Source organism: Pseudopodoces humilis, chromosome 2, assembly GCF_049639895.1.
Source record: "Pseudopodoces humilis isolate 2021_Gansu_Grassland_sample_001 chromosome 2, ASM4963989v1, whole genome shotgun sequence".
Lineage (NCBI taxonomy): Eukaryota > Metazoa > Chordata > Aves > Passeriformes > Paridae > Pseudopodoces > Pseudopodoces humilis.
Window position 1 is genome coordinate 55,527,443 of NC_142201.1, and position 18,971 is coordinate 55,546,413.

The 18,971-nt window shown below is 34.5% G+C and overlaps 1 protein-coding gene across 5 annotated transcripts in view; it reads left to right on the forward strand.

Moving 5' to 3' along the window:
- DIAPH3 (diaphanous related formin 3) overlaps positions 1–18,971 on the forward strand; it is a 203,065-nt gene that overhangs the window by 41,739 nt on the left and 142,355 nt on the right. For all 5 annotated transcript variants that reach the window (XM_088051853.1, XM_014255268.2, XM_088051854.1 and 2 more), the window contains 8 exons: positions 2,536–2,646; positions 3,073–3,191; positions 3,900–4,016; positions 5,218–5,336; positions 5,497–5,561; positions 6,157–6,261; positions 8,515–8,850; positions 9,813–9,927. In XM_088051853.1, the coding sequence (XP_087907979.1) occupies positions 2,536–2,646; positions 3,073–3,191; positions 3,900–4,016; positions 5,218–5,336; positions 5,497–5,561; positions 6,157–6,261; positions 8,515–8,850; positions 9,813–9,927 (1,087 nt within the window). The remainder of the gene's footprint in view (positions 1–2,535; positions 2,647–3,072; positions 3,192–3,899; positions 4,017–5,217; positions 5,337–5,496; positions 5,562–6,156; positions 6,262–8,514; positions 8,851–9,812; positions 9,928–18,971) is intronic.

Consider the following 18,971-nt stretch of genomic DNA (forward strand, 5'->3'; position numbering starts at 1 on the left):
AAAGGAAACTCTTATTGGTTAGTAAATCACCACATCGCCATCATTGGTCAGTGGGGTTCACCACCCCCTGACTTTCTCCTGCAAGGAAAACAAGAGGACAGACAAACAGCACCTGGCAGTTGTTTTCTGTTTCTGAGGATTGTTTTCTCAGGCTAGCTTCTCAGGCAGGACTGAGAGGCCATGGGGCCTGCAGCCTGCTCCGAAGCTAGCATCCACAAGAATCCCTTCCCGCTCAGGACATTCTTTTATATATAAATCATATATAAATATATATAAATATAAATAAAATGATTTTATATATTTAATTTAGTGATTTTCCTGATTTATATCAATAAAATAAAAACAATAGTTTTCTTTTTTATTATGCAAATCCAAATATTTGCATGTACTGAAGTTCATAGAAGTTCTGAGGGAATAGAAATTAATTTCAGCTCTTCCTTCAGCTTAGAAGAAGGAGCAAAGCTCGTTCCTTCCTTCTATTACTGTTTTGAAGTTATTGTTGATCCAAGGTATGTAGAATGACAGAGTAATTTAAGAATAGATGCCGTTGTGGCAGCTTCTATCCAGGAGAGGTGTTGGATGGATTAGTACAGTGGTTCCAACCATGGTATCCTCCCTTGAGCATTCTTGTTCTTTCAGACATCTCCAGATCCAAAAGATGGCCCCAACTCCTATTGCAGAGTTGTGGGACCCTTGAGGTTGTATTTTCAAGTGACTCCAAGTACCATAATTTATGGGATTGTATGGATGCTAACTCTGATGCAGGGAGCATGGTGCTTGTGGAAGTTGCAGGCCACATAGCTTTCTCAGTCTTGCCTGGGAAAGTGGCCTGGGAATTCATAAGGAGGAATTAAAACAATCCTCAGAGATAGAAAACAGCCTTGTAGGTGCTGTTTGTTTGTCCTTGTTTTCTTGCAAGAGAAGGTCAAGGGGTGGTGTACCCCACTGACCAATGATGGTGATGTGTTAGTTCACTAACCAATATGGGTTTTACTTTTCTGTACTTTTCACGTATCAGTCTATAAAAAAGAGCTGAGGTAATAAACCGAAGAGAAAGTTCTCCAGTTCGACTCCATGAGAGAGTCTGTGTCATTCTTTTCGCCGTTCCCAATTGAGCGACAGGATTGGGTGGAGAATGCCTCGTGGTTAATTGGGTCATTCTAATGCGTGGTCCATAACAACCTGCTGTAGCTCACAGTCTACTTGACTTGATTTTCTCAGCAGGTTCACAGCTCTCACATTAACTGTTTACATTTGTTACATCTCTGTTCTCATAACTAAGCTGTTCTCTTCTAGTGCTAGCTAGTAAGTTCATCTACATAGACTAACACTGCAGTCAAACAAGCCTAAATTATGCCAATTGCCATTCACCTCCATAACAGCTCAGCTGAAATAATGTATAGAGCTACTCTCATGCATACATACTTTGTAGTAGGATAAAGGTGGGATAATGGCTGCGGTCTGTGCTGTTATGTAATATTAGCATGTTACTTTGGAAACGTCTCACAGTCTGTATCAATGTAGCTTGTACATCTGGTTGTTCTTATGGCCATATGTAAATTCAGAACTTAGAATTATGCATACTTTGAAGATGACTGGGATAGCATCTTTCCAGTATCACCTTTTGCATATGGCATAATGCATCATCATTTCTTGATTATAAAAGGCTTTACAGCAAAGTGTTTGAATATTGCTTTAATTGTTTACATAGTATGTAAGGTCCAAATAGAATTCTAGTGGTCTGATGCTTTTAAAAAGCCCTTAAAATGCTGGAATTACTTGAATAGCGTATTTTTTTTGTAAATTGAAGCAAAACTTGCAAAGATGGTAAAAAAAGGAAATAATGGCTGTTTACCATCTGAATTAGAGATAAACAGTAAATTGCCATTGTTCTAAAGGCTTGTGAATCTGGACAGTGAATTCCTGCTGCTCCTGGCTGTGGGTTTTCAAGATAAGTATCTTGATTTTTCAGAAGAGGGGCTACTCACTAGCTGGCCTGATTCTTTCTTTTGAGTTGAAGGAGTGATTTCCATGAAGTATGCTATAATGCTCAGTATGTTTAAAGAATGACCATTTCAAAAAGAAGTGGAAAACACCCCATTCTGTTCTTCAGGCTCAGTTTAATTTAAACAGCATTTAAAAAAACTATATGTGTTTCACTCTACACAGACTGTATATGTCTCTAACTTCTTATATATATGTATAGATAAATGTATATTTGCAATGATTTTAACATGTTGATTTTTATACTTCATCTGCTGAAGTTCATTGGCTGAAGGAACTTGATATTTGTATAAAATGACAAAATTCAATGGAGTGAGAAAATATTTAATTTTTATGGAAATTTGTGGTCTAGAGTTTGATATTTATAGCTCATGTGGCTGATCAGGAATTTAAGTAGCTTCGTTATAAGATTACAGTAGTTTTATACTTAGAAATGATGTAATGCCTAATTATTAGTTCATTGTATCTTTTTGATTGTGATGCATATTGGAATCTAAGAAATAAGATAGGTTATTATTTACTCTATTACAGGTAGCTTGCATGCAGCTCATCAATGCTCTCGTTACATCTCCTGATGACTTGGATTTTAGGCTTCACATCAGAAATGAATTTATGCGCAGTGGATTGAAAGAGATACTGCCAGTAAGCATCTCGTCATCTCTCTTTGCGTTACTATTTAATTTTTTTAATTATTTGAGCCTTAGAGGGGGAATGGGAGAATAAGTTCTGATAAATTATTCTCAAAGGCATTTTATTAAGTTTGGGAAAGAGCAGTCAGATAAAAGAATCAACCTTTAAATAAAAACGAAAAGGCAAAATGTGCTCTCTGAATTTTATAACGATTCCTCAGCATTTTATGACTTTGCTTAAGAACCTGTGACACACTGCTGTGCAAAAATTTTAAGACAGCCTAAAGTTATGTTTACCTTTTGAATATTTAACTTAACTTACGTGTTATTGTAATTTTTAACTTTTAAATAACATAGACTTCGGTAATTTATTAAAAAGATACATTTATTTACATATGGAGGTGCTAATTTTGCAAGCCTTTGTACTGTTTCTTTGCAGCAACTACAATGTATAAAGAATGAAGCACTAGATATTCAGCTGAAAGTGTTCAATGAGCATAAAGAAGAAGACATGATTGAATTCTCTCATCGTTTAGAAGATATTAGATCTGAACTAGAATATCCTTTTGAGGGGCTATATGATCTTTGCTTGTGTCAGAAATAGTGTGGCCAGCAGGAGCAGGACACTGATTTGGGCACTGGTGAGACTGGACCTTGAATTCTGTGCTCACTTGTGGGCAGCTCACCCACAAGAAGTGCATGGAGGGGCTGGAGCGTGTCCAGAGAAGGGTCTGGAGCACAAGACCTGTGAGGAGCAGCTGAGAGAACTGCGTTTATTCTGGAGAAGGATGCTCAGGGGAGGGCCTTGTTGCTCTCAGTGACTACCTAAAGGGAGGTATTGTGAGGCGGGGTCACTTCTCCCAAGTAACAACTGACTGAATGAGAGGAAAGGGCCTCAAGGTGTGCTGTGTGAGGTTTAGATTGGATAAGAAAAATTTCTTAGAGAAAGGGTTGTCAAGCACTGGCATAGGCTCCCTAGGGAAGTGGTGGAGTCCCCATCCCTGGAGATATTTAAAAGATTTGTAGATGGGGCATGTAGTGGCATGTCTGAATGGCAGACTTGGCAGTGCTTGGCTAATAGTTGGACTTGATCATCTTAGAGGTCTTCCTACATAAATGATTGCATGATATCAGAAGGACAAAGATGAACAAAATAAAGCATATAATGGATATTTTTCTGCTGTAGTTTCTGTTTAAAGAAGTTACCAGCAAACATTTGACTGAACTTTTTTGGTTCTTTGTTATTATTTTGCTTAACACTTTCACTGAAGCAAATGATGTTTACAACATGGTGTGGAATACAGTTAAGGACACTAGTGCTGAAGGATATTTTCTTTCTATTCTCCAACATCTTTTGCTGATAAGAAATGATTATTTTATCCGGTATGTTTAATGCTGTGCTAAATGTTAATAATGGATTTTTTTTTTATTCAGTTATTAATAGGATATTTTTTCCATAAGTTTAATGATAGGTTTTAATCTTTCTATTTGGATTGTAATTTGTGAGCTCATGGTTGAAAGAATCAACTTGGAATCAATAATGCCATCTGTATGTTTTTGTCTCTTCTGCTTAGTGTATAATTTTATTTTATAAATACAGAAAACTATTTTTATTAAGAGCTGAGCCTTATTGATTGCAAGTATAAGTGATCAGGAGAGATGTCTTATCAGTTATAAATCATAGTAGTATAATTTTGTGGTGTATTCGAGTCAAAGGACAAAACCAAGTATGCAAAGAAGTACACTTTATGCAGAAATCTGAATATATGCCTAATGTAGAGTAACTTTTGGATAGCAATTGGGTATTTTCAGTATGCATTATAGGTCAGTGTAGACATGTTTCTGTCTCCTGGAAAATTTGTCAGATAAATTACAGGAAAACACTTAATAAAACTCCAAATGTTTCAAGCTGACAAATACTTTCCTTCCAAAACTCTTGTGTTGTCTTTGAGGAAACACTGGAGGAGCAAGGTATGAGCTGAGCAGGGGCCATCTGTTTTCTGCACAACATTCTGCATAACCTTGCGTTTCAGGCAAGGTCTAGCACAGATGTACGTTTAAAGGTGAAGGGTGCTTGCCTGCTATGGGTACATCTGTGCTAGACCTCTTCCACCTGAAAAGGTTTGAATTCACAGCTTGTGTGTTCTGGGCAAGTGACCCAGCTGTCTTACCCCCTGGCATTTTAGAACAAGGTGTTTTTCATTCCTTTTGCTGAAACAGGGCTGCAATGCACTTGTAGTTACAAAAGTCACAAAACTAGTTGAATCATGCAGAAGGAAGAGCCTTCTCTTTACTGAGAGGAAGCAGGAGGGGGTCTTTCCTTTCTATATTTCTATAGGGATGGAGATGTAGAATTTATAATACAAGAAATATTTATCTTTAGGGCAATTGTTTTTTCAGGCTTTTGGTAAACTCTTTTTGTGTAATAAGCTGCCAAACATAATTTCTCTTTGAAACTTTTACGTTTTTATGGAAACAAATCAGCCCAAAGCCTTTGACCTTACTTACTTACTGTTCATAGATAAGATTTTAAGTATAGATTGGTAGATAAATATGCTATAAAATAGCTCATCTTTGTCTTTAGTCCACAGTATTTCAAATTAATTGAAGAGTGTGTGTCACAGATAGTGTTACATCGAAGTGGAACAGATCCAGATTTCACGTATCGTAAGAGATTAGATATAAATTTCAGCCACTTACTAGGTAAGTACTATGTTTGGAAATGATTACAGCATCATACTTATATGTATGTATATACACACACACACACACACACACACATATATATATATATGTAACTGAATAAGTGATTAAGAATCTTGTCTTCCTTGCATATGTGTATGTCTGCTTGATTTTTTTCAAGATGTCTGTGTTGATAAAGCAAGATTAGAAGAATGTGAAGAGAGGGCTTCTGAACTTTCCAGAAAAGTAAGTAATTTTTACATCATGTGATCGTAAGATGGACACAGGATTGCTTAATAGATTATTGAATGGCGTAACTGAACTGTGGCATAGTTTTTAACTTCAACTTAATATTAGTTCTGTGTTAAAGTGGGAATTTGGATGTTCCTTGTAGACTAGGAAGCCAAGTGGTGTAAAGTAATTAACCTTAATTAAGAAGCTTTCTACTATTTAAGTTTTCATGTTCAACTCTTCCAAAAACCAACTGAATACTTTATTTCAACAGTTACCAGTTTCATTAACAAAATAAACAGTGGGAGAATAAAAAATAGACTCCTTCATATCTACAGACTGTAATTACTGTACATATATGGCTATTAAGCTACACTGTGTAATTTAGTATACATTAAGTCTTTATGCCATTTCGTATAGTAAAGACCTGTAGTGGTAATACAGATGATTCTTCCCTCAGCATGGAAATTGGAATAGCAGACATGTGTCCTTGGTATTATTATCACGTGAGTTTTAAGAAGCACAAAAGGAAAAGTTGGAATTTAAAGGAACCATGCAGAACTGACTGGTACCAACAATTTTCTTTTTTTTTTTTTTCCTCTTTTCTTAGTTTGAAAAAGATTTTGTAGTTCATCAGGAGACCCAGGCCCTGCTGCAAAAAAAAGAGGAGAGAATCAGTGAACTTGAAACAGAATTGCAAGCTTTTAAATCGCAGGTAAAAAGACAGTATAAATGAATGCATGAAAAAATGTTTTTGAAAGGAACTTCCTTTTCCTTTTACTTCGGATTCTGATAGTACAGTTGAGGGTTTTTTCAAAGAATCTTTGTCATTGATTATTATTGAATGTTAGTTTCCTTTATTTCTGTTTTATACAAATAATTGTAATGTGACATTAATTAGCTGTGAGTTCCCAGATGATCCTTTTATGCCTGAGCTCAGTTAATTTAACTAGTTTCTTACGTTTCATTTGGGTTTTGCTTTCAGAGTCAGATTTCCAAAGTAATTAACCACATAGGGTAATAAGTCTTACGCTTTTAGATTAGCATTCATCATTGTGATCTATATCCCTCCACAGGAAAGTGCTGTTTATTATACAGTTTGCTATACTGAGGCCTTACCACGGATATCCAGCAGTGAAAAAAATAACTTGTAGCTGAAAGAACATTTCCTGAAAATTTTTCAATTTTCAAGCATAAATAGATATTTTAAAATGTGATGGAAAGGAATAGTTCAGATTTTTTGAGAGTAATACTTGAGTTGTAACTATTTCAACTCTTAAATCTATGTAAGGAGACTGTGTAATCAAATTATTTTTCTTATGTCTTATTTCTGACAATAAGAAGCACAGTCTAAAATGGCTAAAGAAGAAAACATCAGAAAGACATGCTTATAGGTGTTTATTTTAATAATTCTGAGTAATTTTTTTAATAGTTATTGGTTTATTTAGTTTTCTTTGTGAGGAAAATTAATTTAGCTCTGCTTTAGTCTATTTAGAAATGTCATTCTAATTCATGTTTCTGGTCAAAATTAATTGTTGAAGTCAAAGTCAAACATTTAAGAAAAGCAATTGCAGAAATGGTTGCATTCTAAAAAACTAAATACAGTAAGAGTGGAACATCATTCATTAAGAAAGTATTTTTCTGTATTTTGAAAACATAAATACTTTTTGTAAGTGAAATTGGTTTCCTCCCTATTTTGCTTTTTCTGTTATTTACTGCATTAAATATAACTTTTTTTTACATGCAGACAGAAAGCATAACATGTAATTCTGCTCACTAATTTTCATACCATAAATTATCCCACTGTTGTTAATGGGATACATGAAAAGTTTTGTAAATGTCAGGTAATTGATTACTGCAACTTAGTACTTTTTAAATCTGTCTAAAGAGGAAACTTTGGCTTCCATCATTTGCTAGTTAGCATGTTGACTTCCACCTCTAATGACTGTTTTTAACTCTGGTCTCATTCCTTTGCTCTCTTCTTGCATTTGGTATGTATTGATGTATTTCTTTCATTTCTGGAGCCCAGCTGTTCAGTGTCTATTTGTCAGTGAAAAAAAAGCTTATTTTCAGAAATTCAAAACACTATCATGCTGTTGTGCATGCATTTATTTGTATTTATTGATATTCAGCTGTTTCCTTCTGGAAATTTTAAATCTTTTTCCTTTTGTATTTCCCTTTATTTTCTACAACTATCTGTTTCAGCTCATAATTAGTTGGAAAGGTAATTAGTGCTATCAACAGTAGATAAATATTTCTTATTTATTCTTTTGTTGTTTTTGTCAGATACTTTCTTATTTATGTTTGCAGGCCTATGATAGAAATTTTTTAAATAGTAGAAGTAATTTTATTAGACTTGCTGAAGTCCTATTCCTATTTTGATACATTATAGATGTCATTTCCATATGAAATAAGAAGCTGGTGTCTAAAGAAGCTTTATTTTTGGAAGGATATTTTTTCATTATTCCTCCATGTTTTCAATTCTGTAGAATGAGAATGCTCCTACATTGGAAGATACCTGTTTTTCAACAGAATTATTTATCTTCAGATTTTGCTGTTACATTCTTGGAATGTTTCTCTGTCATCTGTAAGATGAAAACAACAGAGACTAGGATGTTATTTTTTTTAAAATTTGAGCTAAACCATGGTAGTCTAGATAAGATCTCAGGATATCTATCATACCCTTCCTAGCTCATGGTCCAGTGAAAAACAAGAAGTGCGAAACACCATTTCAGTTTGTCATTTTTGTTGTGCAGCCCTGGGTCTGAATGTCTGCTTCAAATATTGACACTTCTGATTGTGAAGTCAAAAGCATGTTGGGCTCTTTATCATTCTTATTTAACTGTTCTATACAAGACAACTGACATTGACTTTCAACTGGCTTTCTGGATTTAATATATAAACTACGATTGTTATAGCATTTTGTTGATTAAACTGTGAAACTGAGTAAGAATATTTTCCTTATCAGTATGGCTCAGTGCCACCTGGTTTTGTGCCATCAACTCATGGAGATGCATCTGTTGTTCCACTGGAAGGCGCAGGACCACATCAATTTCCACCCCCTCCTCCTCCACCGCTGCCTTCTGATGGAGCAATTCCACCACCACCACCTCCCCCTCCTCCTCCACCGCTTCTGAATAGCTTGGGAGCCCCTCTGGGTTTTGGTGGTGCTCCTCTACCACCACCTCTACCAGGCCTGCCTGGAATGCAGTGGTCCCCACCTTCATGTGCTTTGCCATTTGGAATGAAGCCTAAAAAAGAATTTAAACCTGAGGTTACCATGAAAAGACTCAACTGGTCTAAGGTAATGTTGGTTAATGTCAAATACTTGATGTAAAATCTGACACTGATCTTTGGGAAAATAGATTGTCAGAAGTAAGACTAGATAAGCAACTTATACATTAGTTGAAATTATGTGAGATAGGAATACTTTCTGTTTTCAGCTTTTCATTGTTTTCTGAAAAGTGTGTTTCATTAACCTGTGAATCATTTGAGCAAGTGTCTGTTGACTTTATGAGATGCCTGAAAAAGTCAATTCTGGTCTAGAATAAAACAACCTGGATAGCAAGATGCTTCTTATGCTTCCTGGGTCCTATTATGCCTTGTTTTTCAGCAGACACATTATGTTGGATCAGTCACTGCACTATACTGGTAGCTATACAGTTTCCAAACAAGTGTCTTGAATCTATCTAGCCTGGACTGGAAAGAAGGAGTGCAGCTATCTCCATTTGTATGTAGTAAAATATACTTACATAAATTTAATGGCTGACAAAATCTAGACTCAATTTGAGCTTTGGTTGGTTTTGGTTTTGTTTTGTTCTCCTTCTCCATTGTGACAGGATTAAGTATACCAGTCTTGAGTTTGGAAACTATGATTATTTAGACCAAAATAAATCAGTAAAGATATTTTCACAATTAATGAATTAATCAAAGCTTCATTCTGGAAAGTAAGATACTTAGTATCTAGTTAAACCAACTATGTTCAGAGATTATTTGAAGTTTGCAAAGCTAATTCGCTCCTTTTAGATCTTGGATAACAGAGTGTGTTGTCTGCATTGTTAGAATTGTTTTTTTCCAAACCCACTTATTTTAGGGTTTATTAGTTTTAATGAGTAATATATTAACAATTCTAAATATGAGTTGTGTACTAAAAGTTCACGTTTTACAGAGCTCTTAAATATTTAATGTGCTTTAGACTTTACAGAGTACAGTTTCTGCATAGTGTCAAAATAATTAATAACATTTTGTTTTGTCTCTTGCATGTAGATCAGGCCTCAGGAGATGACAGAATCCTGTTTTTGGGTTAAGGCAGAAGAAGACAAATATGAGAATGCTGACATGCTTTGCAAGTTGGAACTTACGTTTTGTTGTCAAAAAAGGGGTAAGTAGGTGATGGATTTAATTTTCAGCTTTTAGAGATATCTTTAACATTCTTGGGACTTAAATATATGAAAAAACCCTCAGAATATAACATTGTTTCTAAGTGGGATGTATGACGGAAAATGTCTGAAAATCCTAGACTGCTTACAGCAGTAATATTGAACTATTTTACTTAAGCATGACCTGTAGGAAAACCTCACAGAAAAAAACTCCAATAAATTCTTCTGGATAATGCAGATTTTCTTTATCACATTTAAAAAAATATTCATAAAATTTATCAGAATACCTTCAGAAATTATTGAAATCTAATCTGGAGCTCAGAAGGTAATGCATTTACCCTCAGAATTGATATGATAATTGATGTATATTGGATCCATGATGGTTGATTGTCTTTCAGTGATTTTTTTACTCCTGATAAACCTGTAGGAACATAGATCTCCTTTGATATTTGCTTAGTTTCTTTAGCTTGTAAAGCAGTGTGAAAGAACAAAATATTTGAAAGTATTCCTGGTTTTAAAACTCTTCTCTTTTCCATGGAAGTAAGTTGTTAGCCATAGTTTAGGTTATTCTGTCTCATACATAAAATGCCTGTTACTTCCTGACTCATTTGTTTTCTCCCTCCTTTTTTTGGTATCAGAGATGTAGTACTTTAGAGCAGCTAGAGGGCTGTAATGTTTAATTTCTTTGCAAATTAAACAGGGGTTATTGTATTTTTAATTTGCTTAAAACATTCCATTTTGATATTTTTATTGATAAAATGGCATGGCATTCTCAAATTTCTCCTTTTTTTGGGATATGCTTTGGTGTGAATTATCCAATTTCTTTTTTTACCATTATCAGGAACTTTATTCCACTCTTGTCAAAGCATGATTTTTATGCCCTAGTAGTGTTTCTACTGATTTAAGTATTATAGCTTGTTGCTGCTGCTACTTAATAATATTAAGAATGTTTTACAAAGATAAAAAGGCAAGAAAACCTCACCACAGACATGTTTGCTTGAATCTATTAAAATAAGTCTAGAAGCTAATTATGGTGCCTTTATAATGTTAGGAGAATTCCCAGTAATGTTCCCTGAATTAATAGGTTGGAAGTTTTTAAAGCCACTGGAGGAAATAGTTTCCTATGTGTAATTAAACAGTAAAATTTGGGAGACAAGATGATGTTCAGGCCAAACATGTTAATGGCTCAGAAGAGGATTGTGAGTCTCCACAGACAACATGAGCATTAGAGTTAACAGGATTAACATCCCTCAGTATTGAACTGAATGGACTGAATACATTGTTTTGGCAAAACCCAATAGAAGAGAGTTACTGGATCTATAGTTGAAAAGACAGTGAAGTACACTTTTTATACCAAATGTGTGTGTGTGTGTGTACACCAATTTAAAGCCTATAGTCTCCAGGAACAAAGTTTTTATTTTTTTTTTTTTACTGGTGAGGCTTACTGCTTAATCTTTTTTATTTTTAAGTTTTGAAGTTTCTCTCATCCCACATGGGTGATATAAGTGTACCATCATTTTAATTTTTCAAAGGAAGTGGAGACACTAACAATTTTATTTAGGACAGCAAGTAGGTGTTTAAAGGGCAACATGGAGCTAAATTTAATTTTTGTTCAAGTGAGTAGTTTACAGAACTTTAAATGCAAGCTTAAGTGTGTTAGTAGGCAGGACCAGATCTCAAGGTCTCTTGTTGATAGTATGAATTTCATACAGAGTACAACAAAGCAATTGCTTCTGTTATCATGACAATGGAGAGAGGGGATACTTCTTTGTAGTTTATACTTAATTTACTGATTATATCAAAACTTACCAAAGAAATTAGAGACATAGAGTTTTCTTCACAATCTTGAGGAGATTTAACACCAGGCTCTCTAAAGTAGAATCAGCAAGCTATTCACTACACTCAAATTGGGAACAGTCCTTGACTATTTCTAAAGCTTTATGTCTAAAACCAGAAAGATGAGAAATTGAAAATTATTCTGTAGCCAAATGATGGCATGCAAAGAAGGAGCTGTTTTCCACTCTGCTGAAGGGTCTGTTTATGCAGACGCTTTTCATTAAAATCTTTGCTTAAGAAGAGATATCTGGTAGAGGAAGCAAGGAATGTTCAATGAAGCTTTAAGTGAATTTTATTATCATTAAGTAAAATCAAATTGAAGTACTCAGATATTCAGTTGGTGCATTTTACCAGCTAATACGCCAAAAGTATATCAGTGCTGATCTAGAAAAGGAAGTCATATGTCTATGTAAATAATCCTCAGGAATTTTCACTAGGGAAAAAAATACAGAACAGTAGAGAATAGATTTGAAGATTCAGCAGATGTTTGTATAGGAGTTATAAAATATGTTGATCCTGAAGGGGCATTGAAGCAATTGAAAAACTGAAGATGTTATGGAGATATGAAAGAAATACTATTGCAAGAACAAAGAAGTGAGAGGGCCTAGCTTAAGACTGTAGGAAACCTTTGTTGAGTATATCCAGAGATACTTCAGAGACATGAACCATGGATGAAACCCGTGAAGGTCACCTGAAAGTCCACAGCTTTTTGTTAAGGGACCAGTCTAATTCATGTTGCTCAGAACTTCCTTCAGCTGAGTTTGAGGTGTTTCTCAAGATGGAGATACAGGGATGGACAACCTGTTCCTATGTTTGTCATTGTGGTGAATATTTTTTTCATAGTATCTTTTGGGATATCTTTTATCGAAACTTGTGCCTATTTCTTCTTGCTTGTTGTGCATCTACAAGAATTCTGGTTTCCTCTTATTTCCTGCCTTCTCTCAAGTCATTTGAGACAACAGTAAGTTTTCCCTTGTCCTTTATTATCCTTCTCAAGACTGACAACTTTTTCAGCTTTTCTGTCTGTATGTTTCAGCCCTCTAATAATATTGATGATTTTGTGTTATACTCATTCCAAAGTACCTGTATTTTTTGGGGGGTGGAGAAATCTATACAAAATACTCTAGATGCTCCTCCCTGAGAGTGGAGATGTATCTCCTTGAGAAGGGGAGTAGAGGGAAGTAACCACTCCTTTGACTTGCTGCTGGCAGCACTCTTGGTACTTTACTGGAGGAAATGTTTTCACTGTGCTGCTTGCTGATGGTGATAATGGAAAGTCCACATAGACTATGGATGATTAAGGTATTTTCTTTTGCATGTTGTAAGGCCGATTTTGTCACTTTTCAAAAGTTGAATGATTTTGTGAAAGCAACATGTTTTATAACACTAAAACTTTGGGAAGATCACTGAGAAATATCAAAGCGTCCGTTGTTGATGATATTCTGGTAGCAACTTACTGAAGATGAAATGTGATTTTTCTTTCATTGATTTAGAGTTTAGTCAAGGGCATAAGGGCAAACCAACGCCTTTGTCAGAAAAACCTGAGTGAGAGGGCTCCGTGTGTGTCAATGCATGAGTGTGTGCTTTAAGGGCATTGTTCCTGTCCATGTCGTGGTGCTATCCCTGATTGATACAATGAACCCATAACCTGTGAAATGTCAGTAGATTGTCATTGTGGTTACCCTTGTTGTAAGTTTGTTTTGGCCATTAGTTTTGGTTGTGTGTTGGTTACCTGAGTAAGAGTTGGTTTTGTGTACCTCTGACAGCTCCATGACTACTCACTGTCTGGGGGGAAAGAAAAGTAACTGACAAATTCTGTAAATTAGGTGATGAATGTGAATGGTTTGCATGGGTGATCTTTGGTCATCTGATATATTTTAAAGAAAAAAAGGATTGGTATGAAGGGTGGTTAGAAGAGACATGAAAGAGAAGGAAATGAAATATCACGAGTTTAAGAATTACCAATAAGGGTTATCCTCATGATCTCAGATCAATGAAGAAAATCTGTGTAAAGCCTTTCCGGCAACAATGTTTTTAAAGGAATATCTTACTAAAATTTTTGGAAACTGATTAACTGAATATATGACTTAAAGTTAATTGATATGTGAAATACTGAATGGCAGAGCTGGAGTTTACATATCCTTTTCTATTATTTAATCCTAAAAGATAAGATAACAAACACAAATTCTCATTATTGAATGTCCACTGTTTTGTAATGCACTAAAAGCCCGATGGAAGAATAATCACTGGTCTGTAAAGCTAACATGCTACTAACTTTGCTGGAATTATTAAATATACAGGCAGGGGAGTGACACTTTGCATAAAAGATAGCATGAGCTCTAGAATCATGAAAATCTTTTGTGGCAAAAAAACCTCCTGTGCAAAACCGTGTGAATGGAAATTCCTTCTAATAATATTATATTGTATTATTAGCTCTTGGATCTCAACATGTATATGATGAGAAAATGTTACGATTAGAGAAACTGAATATTTTGTGATAATAAAGTGGGCAATTTAACTGTATCCAAGATTTGATTAAGCATTGTATTGTAATACAGAAAAATTGCCAGCAGCTAAAACTATGGGGTAAAAAAACTGCATGTGTCTTGATAGGGAAGTTCAAGATAGTATTGCAAGAAAAAAATTAATATTAAAAATGTAAAAGTGTGCAAATAATGGGAAAACTCATTAAATGTATCTAGATAAATATAAACAGGATGTTCTTCACATACTCATTTTGAATCTTGAATTTCTTGCGAAGGACCCTTCAGCTAATTTTGAAATAGCTATCTAAGGAATTGGTGGGACCACTTGGAGACAACTTCAAAAGTTCAGTAGGTTCAAAGAACATTGGAAAAATTCAGGATAAATGATCCAAAAGAAATAGGAAGGGTTACGTTTTCAGGAAGGAACTTTCTCTTTTGCTAAGTGACGAGAATGGATTATAAGATGTGGTAAGGCTGGCATAATGTCTTTTCTAGGAAACTCTTATTGCAGTTCTTGCTTTTTAATCATTGATATGAGTGCCAGGTTGCTTAGAGTAGATTCAAACTGCTATTTTTTTAAGACTTACAATACTGAAATAAGGTAAATCTTAAGGCGGAAACACTGGGTTTGTGCAGTTACTTTGAAGAGTACTGGTGTGGAGAAGATTATAGCAGTGAGTTGCTAAAGTCTGTGAGTAAGTGTAATTAATGTAATGAGACTGTAGGGGTTAGGCATAATGTGGGATATGTGTTCAGGATAACAAGAGAGAACCAGCTACATATTGCTTAAAGTAATCCCTTGGGTTCTTGAAGTGGTTTGCCAAGGTGACTCAAAGATTTAGGACTCTAGAGTACACAAGAAAGCGACCTCTAACCAAAAAAGAAATCTTAAAGCATTTCAGTCCAAAATGACAATTTGGACATCTCACATATGCAAAATATAAGGAAGCTAGTAGTTCCATGAAATACATGCTTTGTAATTAATGTGCTGTATTTATAAATACCCTACCAATAAGTTGATTTGACTTGATCCATAGATTCTTATGTTTAAAGTGATAAAGTCCAAATGAGGATTAGAAATCAAACACATCAAAATACAAGAAATCACTTGTAAATTCTTCATTATTTTTAGCAATATGCAGATAACTGCAGCTAATGGGAGATGGCATGAAAAAATTAGAAATGTTCTCCTCTTTCTTTTCTAGATATCAAAGGGAATTAATCTAGTAAACTCGAGAGAGAAAGATTGCATGATCTCTCGCTTTTTTTTTTTTATCAACTAGGACAGATTTTCATCCTAATCTTATTGGAAATGGCAGTGTCTGATCCCATCACACCAGAGCTCCTGCCAGACTTGATTATTCAGAAATAAAGCACTTCTGTGGGAGTACTATCTCTGTTGGCACTTGACTTGAAAAGGTCAATATAGTTCTAATTTTTTTTTCTTCCCATATACTCTGTAAGAAAAATCAAGACCTAAGGTGCTGTAGTGCCAGTTAAGTCTCAAATATTTTAAATCAGAAAAGAGAATAAATGCTACTGAGAAGATCAAATTAGCAATATAAATCAGTTTAGTGCTGTGTTTAACACAACACAGCATACAGGGCATAAGCAAGAGAACATGTTGTCTTCCATCTGAAAGATTAGGTTGAGCCCACTAACCTCGTATTTTCCACCTTCTCCAGAGGATTTATCAGAGGTAGCTCCAAACTGTATTTCTTGTACAATCTTATTGTTACAAACCTGTAAGACTGTCAACAATATAGTTTAGCAACTTCTGCTATAATACAGCAATGAGTAACCTGAATTACCTTTTAATGTAACTGTACAAGTAGAAGTAAATAAAACCTGCTATGCATTTGTTTTGCTGGCCTTTCAGTATCATCCTAACTATCCTGAAAGCACAATTATTCAAAAAGATGTGTGCATATAAAATAAAATAAGGAAAAATCATTCCTTTCTGAAGAAGGCAGGAGTAAGTTATGAGCATTTGCAAGGAACAGCAACTAAAGCATTGAAATGTCAGTGGTATCTTGCATCTTAAGTGTATCATCTTCACATGGAGAGTGGGTGGTATATTTAGTGTTGTTTGGTAGTAACTAGATTAGTTGTTTACATTCTTAGCAAATAGAATGAAATCTGCTCCTATCCGTTTTAAATATTTGTACCAAATGATATTTGTTATTTAGAGATTGATGTATAAGGATCAATGAGTGAATATACTTCTGTGGTGCATTAAGCTTGGCTGGCTGCCAAATGCCCACCCAACTGCTATCTGATGAAATAGAAAAGTTTGTGTGTTGAATTAAAAGCAGGGAGATTACTTTCAAATTACTGTCACAGCAAAACAGACCCCATTTAGGGAAAATTAATTCAACTTAATTTAGTTTTTCTGATGTCCTGTCATGGACAGGAGAAACGTTCAGTTGTTCAGACTGTTAAATGTATTTAAAGAGGTGGGATGTGAATAACTCCTAAAACCTGACTTTGCTATCCAGATAACTCCATGAATGTGTGGCAAAGAAAAAACAGAAAACCTGAATAAAAAAAATAGCATAGAAGTGGTTAAAATAGCTTGACAATAGCATTTTTTTTTTTTGTAGTTTGATTTTTTGCTATCTAAAATTGTGACATCTTTTCCCCTTTATTCTCCTTTTTTGACAACTTCTTAGTATTAATTCTACCTTGAATTAATTAATGATTGAATGACTGTGTCATCAGTGCCCTAATCTATGTCAGAATCATGAGTAACATCAGATCATTCTTCTGGTAGGATTGTAGAAGACAGTGTCAACAGATGTTGTAAACTTTTATTAGATAAGGTACTTTGATTTGTATTTTCAGTTAGGAACTACTTTGTCAGATAGTTAACAGATATTATTGAAGAGTTAGCTACAGCATTTGTAAGTATCTGCACAGTATAAACTCTACCTTAATTTTAATTTATTTTACCTTTTTTCTTTCTTTTTAACAGAGTTGTAGTATGTGCTGTTATTACATGACTGTTTCTTACCTTCCATACACAGACAATTTTTACTGTCTGTAAAACTGAGTTGAGTGCTTGCCTTTTCTCCTCAGTGAAGTACTTGGACAGAGTAGTTCCTTTAGTTCACCTTGACCTTTTTCTTTCGAACAACTGATTCTTTTTTTTCTTAATAGTTGATTTCCACATGAAATACAATATCAATCTGCAGTCACTTCATGTTTGATGAAAATATCACAGTATATTCAGGGTAACAACAGCACTCCACTCCCATTTCCCAACAATGTGGTAAGAAAAGCCTTGGAAGACTTCATGTTTTAGAAGCAATAAAAGTGCTCCTTTATTGATTTCTATTAGAAAATGTTTCCATGGTGTGAACAAGTAAGATCTTTGAGGAGGTAGATATTATTTTCATGTATCCAGAGATCAAAAATAGTCTACTCAGTTTCATAAGGCCTAAACTATAAATACCAACAGAATAGAAAAACAAATTTGGAATTTAAAATGCAAGTTACGAAAACTCATCCCAGTGCCCCTGCTCAGTCTAATAATTTTGTTTATTTAATGGAAAATGCTCACTTTAAGAAATTCAATATAATCGTCACTATACTGGCAAGGATTCTGCATGAATTAATTTGCTAATGTTTGTATCACACACAGGAGGTATAAAACTCTACACCTGGTACAAACCTATTTTCATGGGTTTTTACCTTCTATTTGTTTCTCCTACATGTTTATTCACTAAGTGCTTTTGATGAATTTCCAATCTAATGTTGCAAGCATTTATATCTGACTAAAGGTAACGCTATATGAGTGTAATAAAATCTTCATTACTGTGCTGCTTTTATTGCAGTCTTTTTTCATTGTGAACTGAGAAAAATAATTTACATGCAAGATGTGTTTAACAAACCTTATTTGGCAAACCTTCAAAGTCACTGCTGATGAAAATTATTAGCATTTAAATTTCCATGAGCACTAGTTTTTGTCCTTTAGAAAGTCTATCATTTAGTTTTTCAGTGAATGGCTTGTTTCAGAAGAAATTCATTTCAAGGACAATTCATTTTGAAAAACAAGCAAAAAACCCCAAAAACCTAAGGAGATTACGTGTTAATGGAGCAGTGATGTCCAATTAGGCAACTGTTAGACAGTACTTGGGTACTGGTACTACTACTACTGCCATGTAGACTTGAGCAGTATTTTATTTGGCAGTCTTTGGTTCTGTTTGCATTTGATCAGTTTCAGCTAGAACAATATTTTAAGTTATTCATATATAAAAAATTACTATAGACATTTTCTTTCCTTACCCACTAAGATTACATACTCTTCATTATCTACTAACTTTGTAAATATGACCTGGACTTACCTAATGTGTGATTTATTTTCTTAATTAAAAAAAACAGTAAGTTGAGTACTTCATATGAATTTTTCTGAAAGAGGCTTCCATTGTGGGCTGCTGTTCTCTACATGATCTCAACATGATAAATTTCTCATACAATTTCCTCATTCTAAATAAATTTTTCTTTAAAAATCTTGTTGTCATAGTTTGCTGACATATATTTTAATAGGGCTCTTTCAATGTTTTTTATGAAATAAACATCACCATGAAGCACTTTTGTAATGTCCTGTAGATGATGTACCCCCCATTAAGAGCAATCAAGTTCTGAAGGTTATGTAAGAATTGAGAGAATTTGTTTGATCTGAAATCATAGGATTTTTTTGGGGTTAAATCGGAGCTGTAACA